The 23,761-nt window shown below is 39.4% G+C and overlaps 1 protein-coding gene across 1 annotated transcript in view; it reads right to left on the reverse strand.

Annotated features, from left to right (window-relative positions):
* htr4 (5-hydroxytryptamine receptor 4) overlaps window positions 1-23,761 on the reverse strand; it is a 132,826-nt gene that overhangs the window by 18,382 nt on the left and 90,683 nt on the right. Inside the window, exons 4-5 of the mRNA XM_037779210.1 lie at window positions 23,172-23,372; window positions 6,148-6,301 (exon numbers count right to left, since the gene is read on the reverse strand). Of these exons, the coding sequence (XP_037635138.1) occupies window positions 6,148-6,301; window positions 23,172-23,372 (355 nt within the window). The remainder of the gene's footprint in view (window positions 1-6,147; window positions 6,302-23,171; window positions 23,373-23,761) is intronic.

Raw genomic sequence — 23,761 nt, forward strand, 5'->3', positions numbered from 1 at the left:
TATTTTGAATGAGGACTTGTTGGACTCAAATATGATTCTTACTTATTATAAAAAGTGAAAATATAGTACGTTGAAGTACCAGTTACCACTGAAAGTAATTGAGTGCTGCACTTTCTTAGACTTAAAGAATGTGTGGTACAGCACAATAAACAACAAACTTAGTATAGACACAATTAAAACACAGAACAAGAAATACAACAAAAGTCCATTATCATGACATATTTTGCAAATTCCTATGTATTGCAAACTCCCCTGTCTGTGAGTTAAAATAACATAACATCCTCCCGACCCGGTGTTGCACATCACCAAACCGCAGCTTGTTAAGTTGGGCTATTGCCACAGGAATGAATGAATGAATTTGTAACTTGGTTGGTTCTGATCCACCTTATCAGGTTCTCAGCTGACAGAAGTGGATGAATAAAAAGTGTTATTTCATGCTTTGATGGAATTAAAACAAAAATGCAGTTGCTCCCAAACTGATTAGTATTGCATTCATGCACAAATGACTCGACTCAATCCAACATATGCTCATATCCTCGAGCTATTTTTCGTGAGTTTTCGTACGAATGTCCAGCAACTCAAGCAATCAGTGCTCCTGCTCAAGACCCTGCGGTGTTTAGGTAACAAAACTACTTGGTTAAGTTTAGGAGAAGATCATGGTTTGGGTTAAAGTAAGTATGGAAACGGTGTTACTAAAGTATGGAAGTTTTGTGACAAATAAGTCAACATTTGGGTTGCAATAACCATGCAAGTGGCATTACTTAAGTACGAAGTTGTGTGACAAATAAATAAATGTTGACTTTTGGTTTCACACAGCACACAAACAGCCATCTCCTGGGTGTAAGTCCTCTGCTTTTAGACTCACCCATCCACGACTACCTCCTCCATACATGGACTTTATCGCTCTTTATACCACGTCACCCGTCCTGGCTCACTATTACATGGATTATATACAAATTATATGCATTTGCATTACTTTGCATAGGCATAGCTACGAACGAAGTGTATGAGAACAGTCTGCTCAATCACATCTAATTAACTAAAAAGTGGAACTTTGAGAACAACACATAGTTTAAGTAGCCACACGCGGTGTGCTGCTGGACACCTCTGCCACGCTATACGCCAAGAAACGCCTCCAGACTTCACAACAACCCACTTAAAAACCAACGCTTTCCTCCGCTGTGTCTCCATAGTAAGCGGGGGACACAGCTCCTGAGGGAAATGGAGAGGGACGCTCTGCTCGTCACCATTAATCACAGTGAAGTCCCATCCCGGTTTTTCCTCCGCTATCGTCTCATCTCTGTGGGGAAACTACGGCTAGGGGCTCCCAGATGAATAATACAGAGATCAATCCATATCTCTGCGTGTAGGAAGCGCTCCCTCGTGCGTAAACTCAAGTTGTTTTCATGAATGGGCTGACGTGTTTAAGTGTTTCCATGTGAGCATTAAGGTTACGTGTCCGGCTGCATGAATGCACACAATGATAAGAGTTGAATAAGTGTAAATAAGAGAAAATATTTGTATCTGTGCTTCATGCAGGTTCAGTTAACAGAGCTCTCTCTCTCAGTGATCATATTTCTTTTCTGTAAAAATATGGATTTTTCTACTTAAGTCTTGCCAAAGGGCACCTTGGAAGCACTCATTCTCCCTTAAATCTTTTGAGCCGTGGAAAAAGATTGCCTTCATTAAAGACACCATAACATTTTTGGGGAATCATCTAAGGAAAAAAAATTATATGGATGTTGTTCCAAGTCTCTTTGAAGCTCCACAGCCCTGCATGTGGTAAAATCTACCATCTTTACACCTTATTAAAGTCAACTGACTGCTAATTAACTGAGCATGTGAAGACACAAACTGTAACGAGGAATGAGGCTTTTTAATCCAAGTTATTTTATGATTTTAAAAACCTATAACGAGAATGCTTATTTTTCTGTATCTTTATGATAATCAATGTTTTGAAATAGTCTTTTATTTTAATCAATTATGGAGAGTAATTCAGCTTTTACATGAACATATATCCACATAAACTGTGAAAATATGTTTACTTGGTCCATTACATTTTTATTATTCTGTCACAAACAGTAAATTATATAGTTAATTGTGCAAAAGAAGGCCGAGGTCAACCCATTATCTGCACATAAATCTGCTGAGTACAAAGAAACTGACTAATGGGTTTGATCATAACATTATATAATATTAGATTATTTGATGACAAGATAAATTAAAAGCTTCTGCCAAACAAATAAATAAATAAACGCAATAAGAAATAGGCTCTCAAATTGGCAGGCTCAGAAATGTTCGCAGCAAACACCCATGATAATATCAGAGCTGTAACCATAGCAACAACACAAGTGGGCGGGTGATAATCTGATGATCTGATCATACGATCTGTAAACAGTGTGTCATTTTATATTGTGATATCTAAATTCAATTAAGAGACCGTTAATAGATAGGATTAAGATAAGTGGGTGTCTGCTTTTGACTAATCCAGGTGATAAAACACCTGACAAATCAAAGTTCTTTATCAAACTAATGCAAAAACTCTGTGAATCTAATATTGCCATAATAGAGATATTAAATGGAGAAATACCACTTTATAAGCAGTTTGGCAAAAGCTCTAGTGGTGGAAGAAGTACTTTACTTAAAGTGGAAACAGACAACTTTCCCCCGACTAGAATTTCCAAGTGGTGTTATTGTTGGTGCCGCTGTTGCAAAGACAACCAGACTGTTTTCCGTTTTCCTCAGTGCCTACTACGAGTGACAAAAACAGGACATTTTGTTTTGCGCAGTTACTTTTGTTGTTCCACCGTCTGCCATTACCGCTACTGGGGATAGTAAGAACTGACAGTGATACTCTCTGGTAACTGGGGATAGTTACAAAAGCTACCGGGGAAATCAATCCTCTTCCTGTTTTGGTTGCGTAATGGTTAACGCATTTCCTTTGTGCCGTAAATGGAGAGTTAATTTTCCCGGGAGATCGTACCCAGTGGCAGACAGAATTAAAAAGTGAAAGCAAGGCTTAAAGGGAACCAATCTAAACGCTGATGGTGTCATTATTCCACAGCCACAGTGTACTGTAGAAATACTCTGTTACAGTAAAAGTCCTGCATTCAAAATGTCCCTGAAGTGAAAGTATAAAAGTATTAGCATCAAAATATACTTCATACTCAAAAAAAGAAAAGTATTCATTATGCAGAATCACCCATTTCAAAATAATGTGCAATATATTATTAGATTATATTGATGCATTAATGTGTTCATCACTTTAATGTTGCAGCTGGTAAAGGTGGAGCTAACCTTAATGACCTAATATACTGTTGGGTATCTTGTGAATTGTATTTTATTTAAATTATAATTTATTTATACTTTATATCATTAATCTCAATCTGCAAAGTAACTAGTGAACTGAAGGTATTGAATAAATGCAGTAAAAAGTACAATATTGGACTCTGAGTTGCGGTGGAGTAGAAGTATATGGGTATGGTCACACGTGCAAAATTAACGCTGGCGAATATTTGCCTCCCATTCATTTCCATTTTATGCAAGCAAAGGGCAAATAAAAGATTCGCTTCCAGTGGCGAGGCAATTTTGCATCTAAGAATAGGGTGGAACTTTGGTGAACTTTGACCGGCAAAGTCGCAGCCTCAACCAAAAGCAAAGACGTGTGTGTGGTTGGCCCCAACGATGGTCACTCACATGCTCTCACGCATGTGTGACTGTGCCCTAAAGGTGCAGAAAATAGAAATACTCATGTAAAGTACAAGTTCCTCAAAATAGTACTTACTTACTTACACAAAAAGGTACGAGAAAATCTCAGTTGACACATTTTATGTCATGGTAGCGGTCATCATAGTGCCCAATTCTAATTACAAAATACAAAAGTAATACTGAACACCAGCAGACTTCTGGTGATGTGATGTGATTTCTTTTCTCCCTGACCAGTCAGAGCTGACAGTGTATTCCAGGAGGCCATAAGAACAGTAGATACCAGTAAAAACAGACAGTGACTTGTTTGTGTGTCTCTGGTGCCTCCAGAGTTCTGGTTGTTTTGTTCAGTTTTGTGGCAGTTTGTGCCAGAACTGACTGGCTACTCAGAATATTCAACAGCTCTAATGAGACCCGAAGAGAGACGCTGCCACCGCTGCAGCACGACACTAACAGTTAGACTGCTGTTGTGCTGTAAACTTGTGTGTGTGTGTGTTAGAGAGAGAGGGAGGCAAAGATGTGTGTGATGTGTGAGTCACTGCCAATGCTGCCAAAGACGAGCCAGCCAGTCCTCCTGTTGACAGTCAGCTCGGAAGAAACTTTCACTGGCGTGCAGATGAAGGCAGACCGGGGCGAGCGAGGTTAACAGTGACTGGGGAGTCTCTCTCTCTCTCTTTCTCTCCTCACACACTCAGCTGTCTTTGTCTGCATACCTGTCTGTCTCGCTCCTCTTTCTGCCTTCCATTGATTTATTTTCATTCACAACAGTCATCTTATCTTTAGTGACTGATTTCCTCCGATTTTTCATTCAAGATTTTGCAAACAAAATGTCCTTCAAACGTCGATATGATCAGTTACGTCATGTTTTATAGGGATGGGGGACAAAATTGAATGTGAGTAGAAGATACTGGTATCACATGAAACCAGAAAACTTAAAGAATCCATTGGTACCGACCATGTCATGTTACCTTGTCGGGAAGAACGCTAAATAACGCTCCAAACTTGCGCTAAATATTGGCGATTGAAAAACTGGCAAGGCCATTTTCTAACGGGTCCCTTGACCTCTGACCTTAAGATATGTGAATTGAATTTACTTCTTCCTTTAAGGTACATTTTGAACAGATAAAAATGTGCAATTAATTTGCGATTAACCGTAATTAACTATGGACAATCATGCGATTAATTGCAATTAAATATTTGAATCGATTGACAGCCCTAATCTGTACATATATTGTGTTATATATTGTAGCATTATGTACACAATTTACATGTTACATACCCTTTTATTTCGATTTTCTTACTATTCTTTATGCTTTCATATAAGAGCAACTGTAACATCCCAATTTCCCCTCGGGGATCAATAAAGTATTTCTGATTCTGATTAAAGGTCGCAGAGATTGAGCTCTTTAGAGCAATAATAAGGACCCCTGTACCTTTTTCTCTACATTCAACCTCTGTTATTCTGTATGATCAGGAGGAAGAAGCAGCTGTTAGAATTCTAATTCCAACTTTTATGGCTTGTGACCCTTTGAAACAAATCAATATCTTGTGACCCCTCTCCCCAAGTTATTACTTTGCTGTGGAGATGTTATGAGCAGTTCAACTAAAAATAGATTTTTCTTTCTTGGATTGTTTTATTTGAGGGATTCTTGGAGGCCAGAGGGGGATAAATGTATAAAAAAAACTTTGTGTTGCAGAATTTCACATGTTTCTTACCACCTTTCTCACTGGATTGAGATGCAATTGAGCAACTGTATCTGCTGAGGAAGGCCATGAGATGTGGCTGAAAGCTTCAGAAACAACAAGTAGTGGACCTTGTGTGAAACTGACATTTCTAAGATCAAGAATGAACCTTCTACGAACTTGTTTCCCGCTCAGATTGATCCTGACCCCAGGTTGGGTGAACCTCTGTAAGACCTTCAAATTGTATGTTTTTACACTTTATTTCTGTGACGTCTCAGTTTCAATACTAGATTATTTCTTCTCATCCCTCTTTCCGTTTTCTATCTTATGTTAAGCAAACATCACTGAACAAACAAGACTCTCCTAGCTCTGACTCATCCCTAAAATACTTTACATTTTCAGATGGAAATAAAGAAACAGCTTGACTCCATGTCTGTGGTGTCAGTGGCCTTGTCCGTCTGTTTGTGTCTGATGTGTTGATGTTGTTTCCATGGCAACACAAGAAGCATTTCCTCCATCTTGTAAACAATACAAAATCCTCAATTTGTTTCTCAGACACTAATTGTTTTTTTATGTTTATGTAAAGCACGTTTTGTTCTATTTCTATTTCTCCTCTCCCGGCAACTCCATCTCCAAATAACAGCAGTGTTTTATAGTTAGTTTGTAGTGTAATCATAAACTTTAATTTCCTCTGGAGATGTAAAGTATTTTTGGCTCCACCTCCACATAGAACCAAAACACACACACTACAGGACTCACCAGGTTGTCGATGCCGATGCTGTTCCAGCCCTGCATGATGGGCAGGAAGGAGATGAAGGTGGGAATAACCCAACAGCCGCCGATCATCAGAGAGACTCGCATGGGCGTCATTTTGTTCCGGTAGACCAGAGGCTGGCAGCAGATAGCGTAGTACCTTCAGACCAACAATAGGAGAGGGATAACCAATCAACACATCAATACGCTAAGGGAAGGCAACACATAACATGCAGTCAACGAATAATAGACCTTAGTACGACGCTGTATCAGGGTAGGTAAGAAAACAAAAATCTAAATTATAGAGCTGTGGGAGGGGGGTAACAGTCCGAGAAAAAACTCAGATTTTCCGAGAAAAAAAACTATAAAGTCAAAAATTTGCAAGAAAAACACTCAGAAAAATTGTGTATTTTTTTGTAAAGGAACCACATTGCTTCACTTTGCAAGGTTGGATCAACCTCATCACACCACAGGTGCCAAAATATGTTAAATATATTATTATTTATTCATGTTCATAAAAGAACACAGAAAGAACATGAAAGAAAATATGTATATGTATCATTCAGTACCTTTACCTCCCTCAGAGGCAGACCTTAACAAAAGAAAACTACTTTAGGAGCAACGAAACTCAGACGGCGGCTGGCATTACTGCAGTGTTTAAAGGTGGCGTCGGTTGTGTGATGAGGTTGATCCACCCTTGCAAAGTGAAGCGATGTGGTTCCTTGACAAAAAACAACAACAATGTTTCCGTTTTTTGTCTCATAAATCTCAGAGAATATTCAAGTTTTTTCTCGCAAATTTATGATTTCATAATCTCAGACAATATTAAAAAATATTCTCGTGAATTTATGACTTTATAAACTCAGAGAAAATAAGTTCTTTTCTTGAAATATTACCCCCCCCCCTCACCCGGCTCTGTAATTTTACAATGGCCCTGATACGCCATCGTACCTTAGGCTGACAAGTAGAAATCACTCTAAAAGAAAAGTTATAAATAAAGTAAAAATGAAAGAAAACTTGACAGATAAAATACATTTGTGAATGAGGCCCTCTGAAAAGGAGTTTTCCAGGAGTCAGAGGTATTTTTTATTCTCCATTTTTCTCAATGTTTTCTTTTTATATTACATTCAGACATTTTAATTAATTTCTGCAACCAGCCAAAAATAAGGGCCATAAATGAGGAGTGATTTCACAAAGGGACACGGCTGTAATACCTGTTTATTTATGGTGTTTTCTACTGTCACTCAGTCCCTCTGTTTCCTTTTTTAATGAGCTCTTTTGGCAACACAAGAGGGTGTTTGCTGCCAATGCATTTGCGAAAAATATGCTAACCACCAATAATTAAACACTTTCTCCTTATGTCTCTGTCTTTCTCTCAATAGCTCTCTCATCGCCTCTTTTTGTGTACATTTCTGCTTTTTTTCATCCTCTCTCTTTTATCCTCCACCTTTCACTCTGTCTGATATCAGTTCTGATATCTGGGAATAAAGTAAATGATGACAAGAGGTAATTAATGGCTCTGACATGATCACAGTCCAATCAGAGGCAGCAGACTAGTTTCCTCTTCTTAGTACTATTAGTCAGCAAATTATCAGTTGGCCTTGGCTGCTGCATTGCTGCTGAAGGCGAGACATTCACTTTGTCAACCAATATTCATCAGGTAAATACATGTTGGATTTGACCTTCTGTGGACATCTTCTGTGTTTGAAGGTCACAGAGGCAGTAGTTCAAATTATAGAAAAAGTGCAACTAAGTTGACCACAGATACAAATGGACAAAGTACACATTTTAGGGCCACATTATAAGCCTGCAAGTGGTCAACGTATTCTCATGCAACAAACAAATGTATCCCTCCTTTTCGTTTGTTTTCCTATGAATGTCAACAATGAATGGCAACACATGTCAATTTACGCTTGTTACATGCATACAGTCTTTTCAAAATAAACTTAAATCTTCACAGGAAACAACTTCCTTAGGTTTAGGCCACAAAACCACTTAGTTAAGTTTAGGAAAAGATCAACATGGCTAGCATCATGAAAGAAAACTACTAATTTAGGTTTAGGAAAAGATCAACTTAGTTAGGTTTAGACAACAAAACTACTTAGTTAGGCTTAGCAAAAATATCAACTTAGTTAAGTTGAGGCAACAAAACTACTAAATTAGGATTAGGAAAAGATCAACTTAGTTAAGTTGAGGCAACAAAACTACTAAATTAGGATTAGGAAAAGATTAACTTAGTTAAATTTAGGAAAGATAAACTTAGTTAGGATTAGGCAACAAAACTACATAGTTAGGATTAGGAAAAGATTGACTTGGTTAGGATTAGGAAATAAAAGTACTTAGTTAGGTTTAGGAAATGATCGTGGTTTGGGTTCAAATAACTCCAGAAGTGCTGTAACTTAAGTACGGAAGTTACGTGACGAATAAATCAACTTTGACTTCTGGTTTCAAACAGGACATGAACAGCGGTCTCCTGGGCGAAAGTCCGGTATTTTTTGACCCACTCATCCACCCTGACCTCCTCCCTATGTGGCGTTTGCCGCTCTTTATACGTCCTGGTTCACGATTATATGAAACACAAATTTATTGATTTCATGGGATATACAAAAATTACAGCATTACTTTCCGTAGGTATAACTACGAATGGTGTATGAGACCAGCCTGAATTTTTTGAGACTCAAAACATAGTTTTTTTTGTGGAGGATTCCTTTAAAGAACATTTAAAGTCAACACTCCCTGTCTTCCACTCTCTCTGACCCAGATCTGTCTCTTCTATTGTCCACTTCCTTCCCTTTTTGCTGCACTCTCTCTTTGTTTTTTCTTTGATGCTTGCAAGCCAAGCAGCTTCCACTTTAACACTCTGTCTTTTCAAGTAAGTGAAACAAACTGGATTCTGCTTGTTTCCAGTGATCCTGTACAGCAGGATTACCTGAATGAGCACTTTTTAAATTTGTATCTGTCTCACTTTATTTGTAAGTTACTCACTTTCCAAACTAAACACATTTGCTCTGACTCTGGAAGTTTCTGTATGTGTGTGTCTAAGTGTGTGTGTGTGTGCATGATATCAAATGCTGCAGCAGGAAACAGCATGCTGTCGGGCAGCGATATCACTGAGACGACGCCGGCTCCGAACTGCATGAATGGAGTCGCTCGGATGATAGGGGAATATTATGAATGAGAGCGGGGAGAAGGGCTGAGAGAGATGGAGTGTGAAAAGAGAGGAAGAATAGATAGGAGGAAGAGAGAGAATGAATACATTGAAAGAGGGAGCAAGGGCAAAAAAGAGGAAGAGGAAAGATAAGACAAAAGAGAAGAAAGAAGTAGAGAAGGAGAGCAGGAAACAGAGGAAGGAAGGAGAGGATCATAAACAGAAAGAGAGAGAGAGGAATTAATCCGTATTAGAAGATCAAATGAAAGATGCTGCTCTGCTTACTGTAACAAATCCTCTACATCTGCTATTGTACTTGACCTGGTCGATGTGTCGGTGTGTGTGTGTGTGTGTGTGTAGATACTGAGCGCTCTGACCTGTTCCAGTGTGATAGGAAACAGATGAATTAAACCAAGCGAGCCACTCAGAACTCCATTACCCTCTAACCTGTTGTGTCTATGTACGTGTGTGTGTGTGTGTGTACCAGCGTGCCGTTGCATGGTGCAGATGTGCCACCATGTGTGTGTTCATCCATGTCATGCTTCAGCGTGTTTTGATTTCCTGTTTGTGTGCGCAGAGCTGCTTCAAGCTTGTGGCATATTAAAGACATCCTTCTATCTATCTACAGTATAGTATGTCTGTGAGTAGATATGCGTATGAGTCTACTGTATTTTTTGAATGCATTATGTAAAGCACTTTGAATTACCTTTATGTATGAAATGTGCTATAAAAATAAACTTTTAAAGGAACAGTGTGTAACAATTTGGGGGATCTATTGGCAGAAATGGAATATAATATTAATAACTATGTTTTTTTTAGTGTATAATCACCTGAATATAAGAATTGTTATGTTTTCGTCACCTTAGAATGAGCCGTTTATATCTATATAGGGAGCGGGTCCTCTTCAAGTATGATATCTTACGAAATTATTACTCATTTTTTGTGCGCTCTCCTACGAATGTCCAGCGGCATGTGTCATTTTCCGTGTGTTACATTCATAAAAAATAAACTTCCGTTTTGACAGGAATCTGCTTGGTTAGGTTTAGGAAAAGATGTGGTTTGGGTTAAAATAACTATACGGAAGTGGTGTCACTTAAGTTACGTGAGAAATAAATCAACTTGACTTCTGGTTTCACAAAGGACAGGAACGCTGGGCTCCTGTGTTTGTTTGACCTGTCCAACCTCCCCTACCACCCGCCCAACACTGATTTTTTTCTCACTTTACACTACGTCAGTTGCTGTGACCATCTAATAATGACGTGGATGGGTTTACATTAGAGTTAGTTGCACACTCAATGCGTCTCGGTATCAGATGCCGAGGGGCACTGACCAAGCGGCTGTATTTGACAAGTTGGGAGTGAGAACAAGTTGTTAAATAGGCATCTGTTTGCTAATATGTTAGTAATAACAGTTTTATTGCTTGAGCCAATAATATGTCAGAGCTGTTTTTCTGTTTGCTTGTTTATGTCCCAAAGTGCTAACAAAGACAATTAATGCAGTTCTAATACTTATACTAATACTTGATTAATCATAAGAATGATGGTTAGATGATTTGATTATAATAATCAATAATGTAGTTGCAGCTTTCCTGTGATTTACAGTCTATAACCCCAAACTCCTCCTCTCCAGTGCAGCTGAATTTACACATTTTGATAACCTTTGCTTATCCTCTGAGGGTTGACTGAACACTGTGCTCTGCAGCAGCAGTATTAAAGCTAATCCAGTTTATCCCCATCGTCACTCACTGCCTCCCCTGCTATGGTCCTACCTCATTACCTACTCGCGGTGCATGGCATTTCACAGCCATCAGTAATTTGGAGTGGCTGTGTATACTGTGTGTGGTCTGCATGTGCTGTGGCATTAAAAAAGGTCAAGAGGCCCTTTTCTATTTGAATTTGCCAAAATAGACGCGTTGAAAGGTTTCAAATGGATTCTTGAAGTGTGGATGTGGAGGCCAGAGTGACACAAAGTATGAATTCTTGCATTGTCTGGATATAAAATGTCCTTACACAAAAACACACACGTGCACAAAAGCACATAAAGAGAACCAATAGTATGCATAGATGCACGTAGACACTCTCACTCACTTGAACATGGGGAAGATTAGAAGCAGACGTAACACGGCTGAATGGCAGCGTGTCCTGACCGTGAGCACTTTAAATGGTCCAAAACATTTCTCTCTCTCTGTTTATTTCTGACATTTTTATTCCGACATTATTTATATGGAAGCTGGTTTCTGAGAAACCCAAAGTATGTTGTTGCATTCCATAATCACACGCTGCTGCGGGACATTTTGTCTTCATCTCAAAAAGGTTCAAATCCTCCTAATTGTACATTTAGGTTTAGATATCCACCATGACTTTAAAAGATATAATAAAAAGAAAGAAGCTTTGTACAAATAGCATACTAGTATACAATAAATTTACTTGCACCATTTGTACCAACAGGAAATGGTACAAGATGTGTGCTAACATTAAACACACTGCAAATTCAGGACAGCTACTGCCTACTTTACAAAAAGAAAATAATTAATATTTCAATTATTGTTCATCAAGATTTTCCTGCAGCTTTCTCACCACTGCGCGCTGAATTAGTTTACATTTCTTCCACTTCCATTGTGTGTTCTCTGTGGGACGATAACGCCCATAAATACTATATTATAGTATGTATATTTTGTATTTCCTATGCTAAAAGCAGCAATATAAAACAAAAAAACAAACAGGTTCTACAGTACATACAAATTTCAGTCAAAGAGTAATTTGGTTTGACATCAGGCACTTAAAGTATAATAATCAATATCAATATCTGTATTCAAGTAGAGTGATTCCAAATATGAGACTATTCAGTTATACTGAAACTCTTTGTATATGTCTCTATCTACCTATTTCCCTCTCTCCTAAAGTCACTTTCTCTAGCTCTTGTCTAGCTCGTATCTAGTTTTCCTGTGCTTCTGTCTCAGTCTAAATGTCTCTGTGTATGTTAGCCTCTTCACTGAATGCCTTTGTGTTGGAGCATCCTCATTGTGGCAGTTCTGGTATTTTTAGTCTTAATTCATCTCCATTCAGCCCTTTTCAGCATCTTCAGCTGACAGTGGGTGAATGAGAAGCTTTATCCTGCAGCTGTTCACTTATTTTCTATGTTCTCTCACTTTCCCTCTGTTTTCTTCTCCATTTCCCCGTCTTTTCTCTCTCCGTCTCGGTCTCTTTTTCTTTCTCTTCGTCTGTCTCATACAAGCTGGTGTTGCCTGTCAGCTAAGTTCCTAAAGCCGAAAATCGCACTGCGAGCATTAAGTGACGTTTCAAGCTGCCTCTTTTCCTCTGCTTTCAGTTTGTTTTTTTCAATTCAGTGTTTTTATTTTTTGTTAGTTTCAACAGCCACGGTGACCTCTGACCTGCGTGATTGTCCATAGATGTCCATAATCGCAGATTAATCACACATTTTTATCTGTTCAAAATGTACCTTAAAGGGAGATTTGTCAAGTATTTAATACTCTTATAGACAAATATGCTGCTTTATGCAAATATATGTATATATTTCTTCGTCTGGAAATCAATTACCAACACAAAACAATGAAAAATACTGTCTAGAAACCCTCACAGGTACTGCATTTAGCATAACAAATATGCTCAAATCATAACATGGCAAACTGCAGCCAAACAGGCAACAACAGCTGTCAGTGTGTCAGTGTGCTGACTTGACTATGACTTGCCCTAAACTGCATGTGATTATCATAAAGTGGGCATGTCTGTAAAGGGGAGACTCGTTGGTACCCGTAGAACCCATTTTCATTCACATATCTTGAGGTCAGAGGTCAAGGGACCACTTTGAAAATGGCCATGACAGTTTTTCCTTGCCAAAATTTAGTGTACGTTTAGCTTTCTTCCCGACAAGCTAGTATGACATGGTTGGTAACAATGGATTCTATACCAGTTTTTTCACTCTCGCTTTAAAACTGAGTCTGGTACACCGTAAAAGTTGCAAGTTGCCTTAAAGAAATTAGTTGTGATAAAACAAATTTGCATTAATGCGTTATTATCCGCTTAACTTTGACAGCCTTAAGTAAAATGAAAGATGACTGAATCTCATCCGCATTAATCAGAAAATTCCATGGCAAAACTTGGCAAAACTCAATATGCAGACAGTGAAGCTGGCACGCAACCACACATAACGGTAAAAAACCCCACTCTGTCCTGCTTGCATGACGCAACGTTTCCATGCCCCGTGTATTACGGCCGTAAGTCAAGTCCTAAACTTTGAGTTCTGAGTCCTTAACAAGTCGTTATGGGCTACTGACGACATTTAATTTGACTTTTATTTAATAGTGACAATAATGTAATAATAGTTAAAAAAAAAATAAACTTGACTTGAATGATTTAGTGGCTTAACCATTAATCACAATGCTAGTAGTTCAATCCCTCCTGTCTGTGTGTCAAAGTGCTCCCTCAGTGTGTGTATATGGAGAAAAAAAAATAGTCAAAATTAATGTATAGTAGTTGATTTCTCCTCAGGGAAATAATCAGGAACATCTGGCCAAGCGAGAAGGCGGCTTACTGATAAGGAAAAAACGAATAAATTAAATCCGGAAAAAACGTTAGATGTGTTAGTAAGCAATTAGATACGATCTCTGGCTGAATGTGTTCAACAACTGACTGCGTCAAATGATTAAATCCTCACTTTGCTGCTCTGAAGGAAAACGTTGGCTACAACCACCACCAGCATGACAAACCTGGTGTGTCCCAATACAAGCTGGCAGACATTTTTTGCTGTTGTTTACGCCACGTTGTGTTTCTGTAACGCTCTGTCAACAGCTCAGCAGAGCATTCGTTTTTGGGTCAGGAAATAGTTTCTACATATTCAATGTGACAGTATTTGACAGCAGTAAAAAATAAATCAAATGACAATGGGAATGTGCTCGAAATGTTTGTTTTGTTTTTGTGTTTTCCTCTAAATTCTTTTATATTGTTTATTCAAATGTTTCTCATTGTTTCCTTCTGTGTTTATGCCATTTCTCCTCCAGGGATGCAGTCCGCAGATGCTTCCTTTTAGGGGTTCATAATAATAATAATATACCAGGGTAAATGTGTTGTTTTCTTTCCTGGTCTGTTATTTTCTTGCGTTGCTCTTTTCTTATAAATTGAATTTTATTCAGGTTGCTGGAAGCTACAATTGGCAGCCTTCCTTCCCTTCTCCTCTCCTTGAAAATACATCAATGTTTTTCCATCATCCTTTCACTCAGTTGTCACCAGAATCTTTGAAACCTTTTTGGTCTGTTTGTGTTGTAAGAGCAGTGCCTTCTTTTAATGTTGTGCTTTAAGTCAGTCCAGCACAAATATGATTATCCTCTTAGTGGTGGCATTGATTGTTTGTGAAAAACAGACTAATCTCTTCTAATGAATAATATATTGATTTGCTTGTGTTAAGAACAACACGCACGCTATTTCTCTGTTTGTGCTACACTGTCTATTTCTCACTGGAGGCTGACTGAAAGTTAATGGGAGGCTTTTGGGCCAATAGCAAGGTGAGGTTTTAAGAGGTTTTAAAACTGAGATTCTCCACAGAGACGTGTTTACCAGAGACGTGCTCAGAAGTTTCTTGGAAATAAGTGATTCAGCATGAAAAAAGCATAAAAAAACAACAAACTCCTGAAGAAATCCTAGTCGACTGAAACAAAAACGACCGATTAGTCAACCAATCGACTAAGAGGGCCAGTCCTACATGATTTCCCAACACGTTCTCACTCCCAATTCGTCACATATGGATGCTTGGTCAGGACCCATTGCCGTCACTTTTTAACACACTGGGTAGCCCTGTAGAGTCATTTTTCAACGTGCAGGGTAGTCCAATAGACTTCAACACGTGGTTAAGGTGATGTAAGTTAAGTATGTTATGTTACTACTTGGTTAGGTTTAGGAAAGGATCATGGTTTGGCTTTAAATAAATGTTACGTAACTTAAGTTAGGTTAGTAAGTAAATTAACTACATTACGTACCTGAAGCAACTACGTTATGTACGTGACATAAGTTAAATACGTTACGTCACTTAAAATAAGTCAACGATGAGTTTTGGTTTCACTCGGGACACAAATAGCGGTCTCTTGGGTGAAAGTCCTGTTTTCATTTGACCCATCCATCCAGTTTTCATTCCCAACTTTTTCCCCCAGAGAGGCAGATCATAATCTTTTGCTCGAAAAAGTTAGTGAAGCAGTGAGGAGTGCAGCTTCATGCTTCAACAACACTTAGATAACAGCTACACCTTCAAAATCCATCCAAGACAACGCATGTTCTCCATAAAATCCCCTCTTACAAGACAGTCAAAGACACAGAAAGTCATCTTCTGACAGGAAGGGAAACATACTGTCACCCAGCCATGTTCAGATCCATGACAGTCGTGTTTGTTCTTGCAAATATTTGAATGCTTGCTGTCTCCGTCTCTCTGCATGTGTTGCTTTCTGTTTGTGTTCATGTGTTATAGTTTCTCTTCAAAACGCAAGACGTAAAATGCCAAAAGCTGTCTGGAAGCCGAGGCTTTGAACTACAGCTCTGCCTGCACCGTATGAGCGTGACTGGCTTTTCATACCATGCCCAAAACCTACATTTCTCATTCAGCTTCAACTATTTCATTTCACTTTGGCCAAGAAAGGGTGAGTGGACTCTATGCTGTTTTAAAGCTGCATCCTGCTTGAGATTAAAACATTTTCCAACACTGCCACAGGGAGCTGATCAGTCTAATGATGAAGTTGTTTCACTAATACACAGGGATTCTTTGCCTTGCTCATGGGCATCTTGACAGTACTAAGTAAATACTAAGTAAAGGAGGGAGAGGATTCTTTCTTCAATATCTGCCTTTCCCTCAAGGTAAAGCACTGAAGGAGTCTTGAAGGTTGAGGGAAGTTTCTTTTTCACTTTCTGTTGTGTATAAAGCTTCTCCAACCTCAAAGCTGCTAATATCCGCAGACACTCTGCTGACACAAAAATTGAAAACACTTTGAGGGACCATACAGTATCGAGCCCAAAAAACGCTCCTAAATGAATCTTTTCATGTTGGTGTTTCAGGGGAAATGCATTTACAGATTCACAGTAGTGGAGCTCTGGAAGGGTCCTTGAGGAACACTTTCATAAAGGTTTCATGTGAGTGTTGACGGAAGGCTACACACTTGAGCACTTTCTAAAAGAGCAATACTTCCCAATTCTTTTATCCCTTGCTTTGCTCTTTTCAATCTTTCTCATGTTGCAATTTAATTTTCAGCAACCAATATTTTTTCTTCTCTTGTCCCTTTTGTCTCTCGTGTCCTTGTGGTGCCCATGATCAAGACAGTTATTACTCTGGTAGGGCAGCTCATAAGCTGAGTCATCTGCTGCTGCTGATCTCTGCAGCTAATGTTGTAATGTTTCTTCTGCTGGAAGGCTTTTGCAACTGTTTTTTTGTGAATGGGAGACTATGTAGTGTTTATTGCATGCACTGCCAGAGAAGAAGAATTTTGTTTCGATTAAAATAAACTAAACTACTACGTACTTTTGCAACAGCTTGTACTCTTTCAAGGAGTGTTTAAAGAGCTAAAAGACAGCTTCTGAAACAAAAGGGTTTGCACCCCAGGCTAAGTGAGCTCACACAATCTCTCCTTTTCTCTCTGTCTTTTTTAAAATGAGTCGGGAAGCCGACAGCAGAGCCTAACTTTACTTATAACGCTATCAAACAAAGATAATTGCTTTCTCGTCCTAAATGTTCCTAAATCGATACTAAAGTACTTCTTTGTTTTATGAATGAAGCGGTCATCCCTGCTAACTCCACCCCGAAAGTTCCTGTACTTTCAGAAAGTACTACCCCCCAACTAGGGTCTTTTTGTGGGGCAAAAAGTCCCTGTAAAATGTCCCCAGAACTTAATTTAGACCCTGGTCCCTGCTGTTGAAAGACAATGAGTTCCTCAAAAGGTTCTTAGTTTTTGGGGGAAGGTTCCTGCGGTGGAAACAGGGCTTAAAATTGCCAGGGACTTCTTGGTGGAAACCAAGTGGGGCTAAGTTATCCCTGGGTCAACTCTAAGCCCAGGGCAATCCTTAGCCTAAAAATATGCCGTGTAAAAAGCCTATTAGATGGATGTCGCTGGCTACAAATCTCAAATAGCCAGGGGAAACCAAGGCCTGTTTCCCTCCCTGTTTGGTCAAGGTGCTCTCACCTGAGGCACTTAACCCCTTTTGTTCCTATGAAGCAACTCAGTGGCTCTAATTAGCACATTTTGCCCTGACTTGGACCTCTGGGGCAAAACTGCCTCTCAGGCCTCGTTCACTATTGGCAGACTTAACACCCCATAAAGAGATTTACAGCCTGGGATGCTTTACAATTTTGCTGACTATTTCATGCTCCACACTTCTAGGCTTTTGGACATATTCTTCCTACAGGAACCCATTGCTTCATTTCCATTCCATTAATGTCTGTGCAGTATGCAAATCAATTAGCAGTTTCTTGAAACTTGCTAGAGTTGCAGAAGTCATGCAAGGGCGACATTTCCCATCGGGGACGGGGTACGACATGTCCTTGTCACGTTCCAGTTTCACTTTTAACAGTGTTCATCGTGTCCCGTTGTCCAATTCCAGATAAGAGAAGCTTTGATTTGAAAGAAATGATAATATGCTCATGACGGTCACATTTAATTGCTACCGTGGGCTTACAGCAGCAGACTGTAGGAGCAGGAGCGAGAGATGTGTGTGCTAAGGTGACATAGAGGGTGGCCTACCCCTCTGGTTGGTGTAAATTGTTGGACAGAGAATTGAGCAAACTACTACATAGAGTTGAGAAAAAGCTATTTCACCAGTATAGTTCTTTAAGGGCGAGAGAGTCAATGTCCAGTAGCAAGTTCAGAGGGATCAGAGTTCAGCTCTCTAGTTAAATAAGGTTGGAAAATGTTTTTGCATGAAAACAAACTCTTTCTTTCTTTGTGCTCTGAATCCATAATTCAATGTTTGTGTGTCACCTTGATAGCATTTATCTCACCCCGCCAGATGAACTCCTAAACACAGAAAAAGTTATGATTCCAAGTTAATGAAGGAGGATTACCAACAAATCCGGTGTTAAATCTGCCAGGACTTGTTTTAATCTTTAGTGCCTTTTTTTCTGTTGTTCTGCAGAATGTGGGTGTCTGTATGTGTTTGTTTTAAATATGCACAGAACACACATATTCACACACTGGGAAGAAATAGTTAATCTGAGCTTTTCTTTCTTATGGGACTCCAGACTCTCTCTTGCATTTTGCTGCAGCTGGCTGAGTGGCAGTTTCATTAATTCTTGGTCTCATCCTGCAGTTTTACATGCAGACAGACTTTCATGCTCAGTCTGTCAGTCTGTCTCTCGTTTTTAATACAACCACAAACATGATGAGATTCTCAAATGGCCTGTAATTACAGCTTGACTCAGTAAATAAAACACTGAGTCAATTATACAGATGTTGTTGGTCTGCTGTTCTCATACACCGTTCGTAGCTATACCTACAAAAAGTAGGTAGTAGGGGCCTATATTTCTGGGGTTCCGGTGTAGCCAATGGATATCCGGACCAAGACCTCCTTTTCTGTGCGCTGCTCATTGTTTACAGTCCGATTAGCAACTTGAGATACGAGACTGGAGTTGGAGTTGAGAGACGACGTCTTTGACCAGATTATTTCACAAGTAGCCAGTTTATACTGAATTTTAAACGAAGAAAAAACAAAATCATCATCAGACGATAGCTGGTGGATTCCCAGTTTGCATTTCGGCCAATGCTTTCCGCCTCTTTTGCTCTCCACATGGACGGTTTACCTGCATTCAACCAAAGCCTGCTCGAACGTTATTGGTCAACGCTGCTCAGACTACAAACGGAAACCACAACACTTCTGATACCAAAATCTTGTCCTGTTGCCTCCAGATTCTACATGTGAATGCAGAATCTGTTTATAGAGATCATATTTACTCAAACCACAATCTTTTGAAGACTGTATGCATGTAATGAGCGGAAATTGACACATTGCTGGACATTCGTAGGAGAACGCATGAAAAATTTGGTATAATTTTTCATAAGATATCATACGAACCGCTGTATGAGGATACGTTGGGATTACTAATGCCAGTTAAGTTACAAACATAGTTATTTTTCTTAACATACTTATTTAAACCCCAACCACTATCTTTTTGTAAACCTAACCAAGTAGTTTTGTTGCGTAAATAAACTTAAAACTAAGTAAACCTACGTCAGACGTTACGTTGAATTATTACATAACCAGACCACCATTTTAATGAGAACTTAGTACATATTCATATACTCACATCTATTGGAAAGCTCAAACTTTATCAAAAGCTATTGGTTTTATTTTCATTTTCTTTCTATCAAAGCACAAACACAATATTTTAATTTAGTTCACTTCCTTTATCAGCATCATTACCAGCTGCAGCCAGTTAAAAGAGTTATTGGCATTAGCGATATTGTTCTTGAGAGAAACATCAAATATCAATTAAAGTGGAGGAGGAAGATACAGTCTACAGGAGATGTGATGTTATTCATCGGGGACAGGGGAAACTTGGGGGTAATGAAGGGTGATTGTCTCGCTATGAATCAGTAATGGAAGTTGTTTTGTTCCAGGATGCGGAGGCAGCTGGATGTATAAAAGAGTACAAAGCTCCTCCGGCAACATAATTTAATTAAGAAACAATTTCCTCCTTCACTGTTGCTGAGCTTTGCATCTTTGAATTGTCTAATTTGGAAAATTATCTTTTGTTTGTGTGAGTATATAAAAACACATGCATATACATGTGAGATGGTGCAGATAATGGCCATGGCCATTAGACATCTATTCTGCATTCAACCTACTATACATGCTTCATTGAGAGGTCGTAATGGTCCTCCCCGCATTAGTGTGTCCTCTGCATTCTTATTGTGGATACATCATTACAAAATGATAAAAGCAGTAAGAAACAGAAGATCACAGCACAATATTCTCTCAACATCGAGCCAGTTTGGTGTCTGTATCTCTCAGTGTTACACAAGTTTTACCTTAAAAAGTTCCTAAGATTACATTCAGTGTAGAAATCCCTAAAGGCCAAATATATATTTCATGATCTCTGACTTTCACTTTTGAACTTCTAATACAGTTTCTTCAGTATCATTCACTCCATTCATGTTTAAGAGCTTACAATATTGCAGCATGTTCAGACGTTTGTTTTTAACGTATCACAAATATGTTTGTAATGATAGTCCACGTAGGGAGGAGGCCGGGGTGGTGGATGGGTCAAACAATCACAGGACTTTCACCGAGGACAACGCTGTTTGTGTCCCGTGTGAAATTAAAAGTGAAAATACACTTATTTTGATTTACGTCCATAAGTCAACGTAAAAAACGTAGTCCTTTTAAGCTAAACCATGATGATTTTTTACTAAACCAAACCAAGTAGTAGTAGTGCGATAACAACATGACGGCCGCCATCGGGCCTGGATGTCATTTGATGTTTCGGAGGTTGTAGCAGGCTCAGTTTGAAAGGTAGAGCAAAGATGCTGGCATAGTATGAAACTAAAAAAACCTAAAGAATCCAGTGGTACCAACCATGTCATACCAGTTTAGCCAAGAAGGAGGCTTTAATCGATTGACTGCCCTAGTTTTTTGTTTTGTTTTGTTTCAATTTAACTACGTGTTTAAAAACTGTTTAAAACTGCGAGCGTTATTCCCGGAGAAAACACGTTTCCCTTGAAGCGTAATTGAAAAAAAGCAGTTTACTTGTGTGGGAACACAATTTTGTAGGAGACATGGTTGGCATGTTTGTAAAGTCACTGAACACAAATCAGCTTGAGAAGTGAAAAAGCAGTGATTTTTCTTCACAGCGGTTTCAATTTGGTCATTGTCAGGTTGAGGTGAAGTTTAATCCAGCTGTTTACATGATAAGGCTCACCCTGTCTGGTGTGATTTTCTCACATCACAGGCTGACACCCTCAACCTGGACACACCACTGACTCCAACAAGTGAGCAAAAGAAAGATAATCACAAAAAGCTTTCCTACCAAGTCACAGTCTGTTAACTGACTAGCAGGCTCTACACATTCCCAGGAACCGCCACGTATCTGATTCCTGCAACATGCTTTTCAGCCAGGAATAGATTACAAAACCGATGCTAATAATGACTGATTAAAGTGGTTAGAGGTGATGGACAGAGCTGTCCCATAGTGCAGCATAGCCAGCGAGCTAACAGCATAGTGAGAACCTGCAACGAGTCAGAAAGTAGATTTCTCAATAAGCCTGATTTACACTGATACATAAACAGCATGTCTACGTCCAGGGAGGCTGAATGAATAACTTTTATAGTTCTCTCTTGCATATATTATATTGTTATATTTATGTCTGTGCTGAAGTTTGTCAGGTGCTGTAAATGCCAATGTGTTTTTTTTCTCCTCTGTGTTGACATGTGTTCCATCAGTCTGACTGCAGAGGCAATAAAAAATTATTTATCCCGGTGTCGACATCCTCACACACTCCGTCCTGTCGCTTGAGTTAATATTAAACCCATCAAAGTGAAAGGCATTGCTTGAATCACAAACCATCACTCTGCTCCTACTACTCACCCTTATGAGAGATTCACTGACTTAATATTTTAGCCCTGGAACAACTTCATGTGGCGGTAAGAAAGCTGAAGGTGCTATTTTATACATTGAGAGATGGATTGTGGCTGCTGATAGCACCATTACCGTATCATTTGTAACCATTATCTGCGTCGCCTCAAGGCCTGCTTCACAAAAGATATTAAGATATATATTACAGCGCAAACACGCCCATAAAGTTTTGCAGCTGAGTGCAATTTGCTCTTGTCTGATTGCAATTATCCATGTGGCAAAGTATACATATGCTTGAGGTTGGTTGTGAGGGGTGAGAGTCAGCATGAGCCAGGAGCTCGATTCGGCTTGGGTCATATTGAACGGGCTCGGGTCGGACTCATTTTAACTTCTCTACGCCCATATATGCCTCTGCGCCGCAGAGCACACATATGCAGGTGGGTGACATAATACATCAATAATGAGGAAATTATTAATTGCATTCTCTTAATTCAAAAGTTTTAAGAGACACTTTCTGAGTTTTTAAATACCCGCAGAGATCCCACTGCAGCAGAAATCATAAGTGCATTAAGAGAGACGCTGTTCACATTTACGCACTTAACACAGCAGCGCAACTTCACTGGTTATTTAAATCTTTTTTTCATGTATTTTAGTTACAAAAATGTAACTTTTTTCATGACACAACTGTCACTGCATCCCAAAATAAATGAGTTTCCGCAGACACCCCTTATAAATGCGCTTCAGTCACCACCAACTCTCTGAAGACACTAATAATTTCACTGTAACTGCGTGTGGCTATTAGCACTGATCTTTGTGAATTGGACTGTTTTTGCAATGAGGCTCATTTGTATAGAAGGTGGCTGATTTTGCACTAAATGTCTGCATAATACCTAATTTAAATATGGGCAAATAGCACAGGAGCACTGAGACGCTATTTGCTTGGCAAACGGTTTCTTATTTGCACAGCTTTAGAAGCTGCAACGACGATTGGAAAAAGTTAAATTTGATACGTTTTGTTTAGTTTGTGGGCAACTTATCTACCCTCTGAAATCCTCTCCAAGTAAAACCCGAACTATTATGTTCTATTCTATTATTAAGACAACACCAGGGGGATGTAGGAAAATGCATCTATGGTTTTTGTGAATTGTGCGAGCTGACACTGTAAGCCTTGATGTACTGTAGATCCTGACTGTACACACTCTGGAAACCATTTTTGGACGCTAAGTATTGAAGTTCAGTAGGACTCTGTGTAGGTTTAATGTTATTTCATGCCAAATCAAACCCCCACGCACAATCGCACAAACATCACCAGACCAGAAAGTCTCACCTGTCCAGGGCGATGCAGCACAGGTGCAGTATGGACGCGGTGGTCAGCAGGACGTCCAGCGAGGTCCGGACCAGGCAGAAGGTCTCGCCGTAGATCCAGTGCTGGTGGACCAGCTCGATGGCACCGAACGGCATCACCAGCACCGACACCAGCAAGTCGGCGAACGCCAGAGACACGATGAAGTAGTTGGTCTTGATTTTCCTGATGGATGGGGAAATAAAGCATATTCACACAGATGCATTTACGTTGCAGTCAGTAGAGACCATATGGCGTGAAAATGACAAGCCAAAAGCAACAACGGCGTTCTTATTACACATCGTTTCATTCACTTTACTTTCACTTTTAAGTGCGATTGGGCTGCGCGGGGACAAAGTCCATCCACAGACAGACAGAAATATAATAAACATCTGTCATAGTACTCAAAACCTCCTCTGTTGTAGTTCTCTCCCGGACCACATTTGACCATGATGACACACAAACAGACTCACAAGGTGAAAACAATACCAGCGTCGCTGTCGCGGCAGGTAATTACTTTGGCATTGCTGTTTCTCAGTGATGTTGAGTCACACATGTATTTGAAACTGAGAGAG

This window comes from Sebastes umbrosus, chromosome 9, assembly GCF_015220745.1.
Source record: "Sebastes umbrosus isolate fSebUmb1 chromosome 9, fSebUmb1.pri, whole genome shotgun sequence".
Classification (NCBI taxonomy): domain Eukaryota; kingdom Metazoa; phylum Chordata; class Actinopteri; order Perciformes; family Sebastidae; genus Sebastes; species Sebastes umbrosus.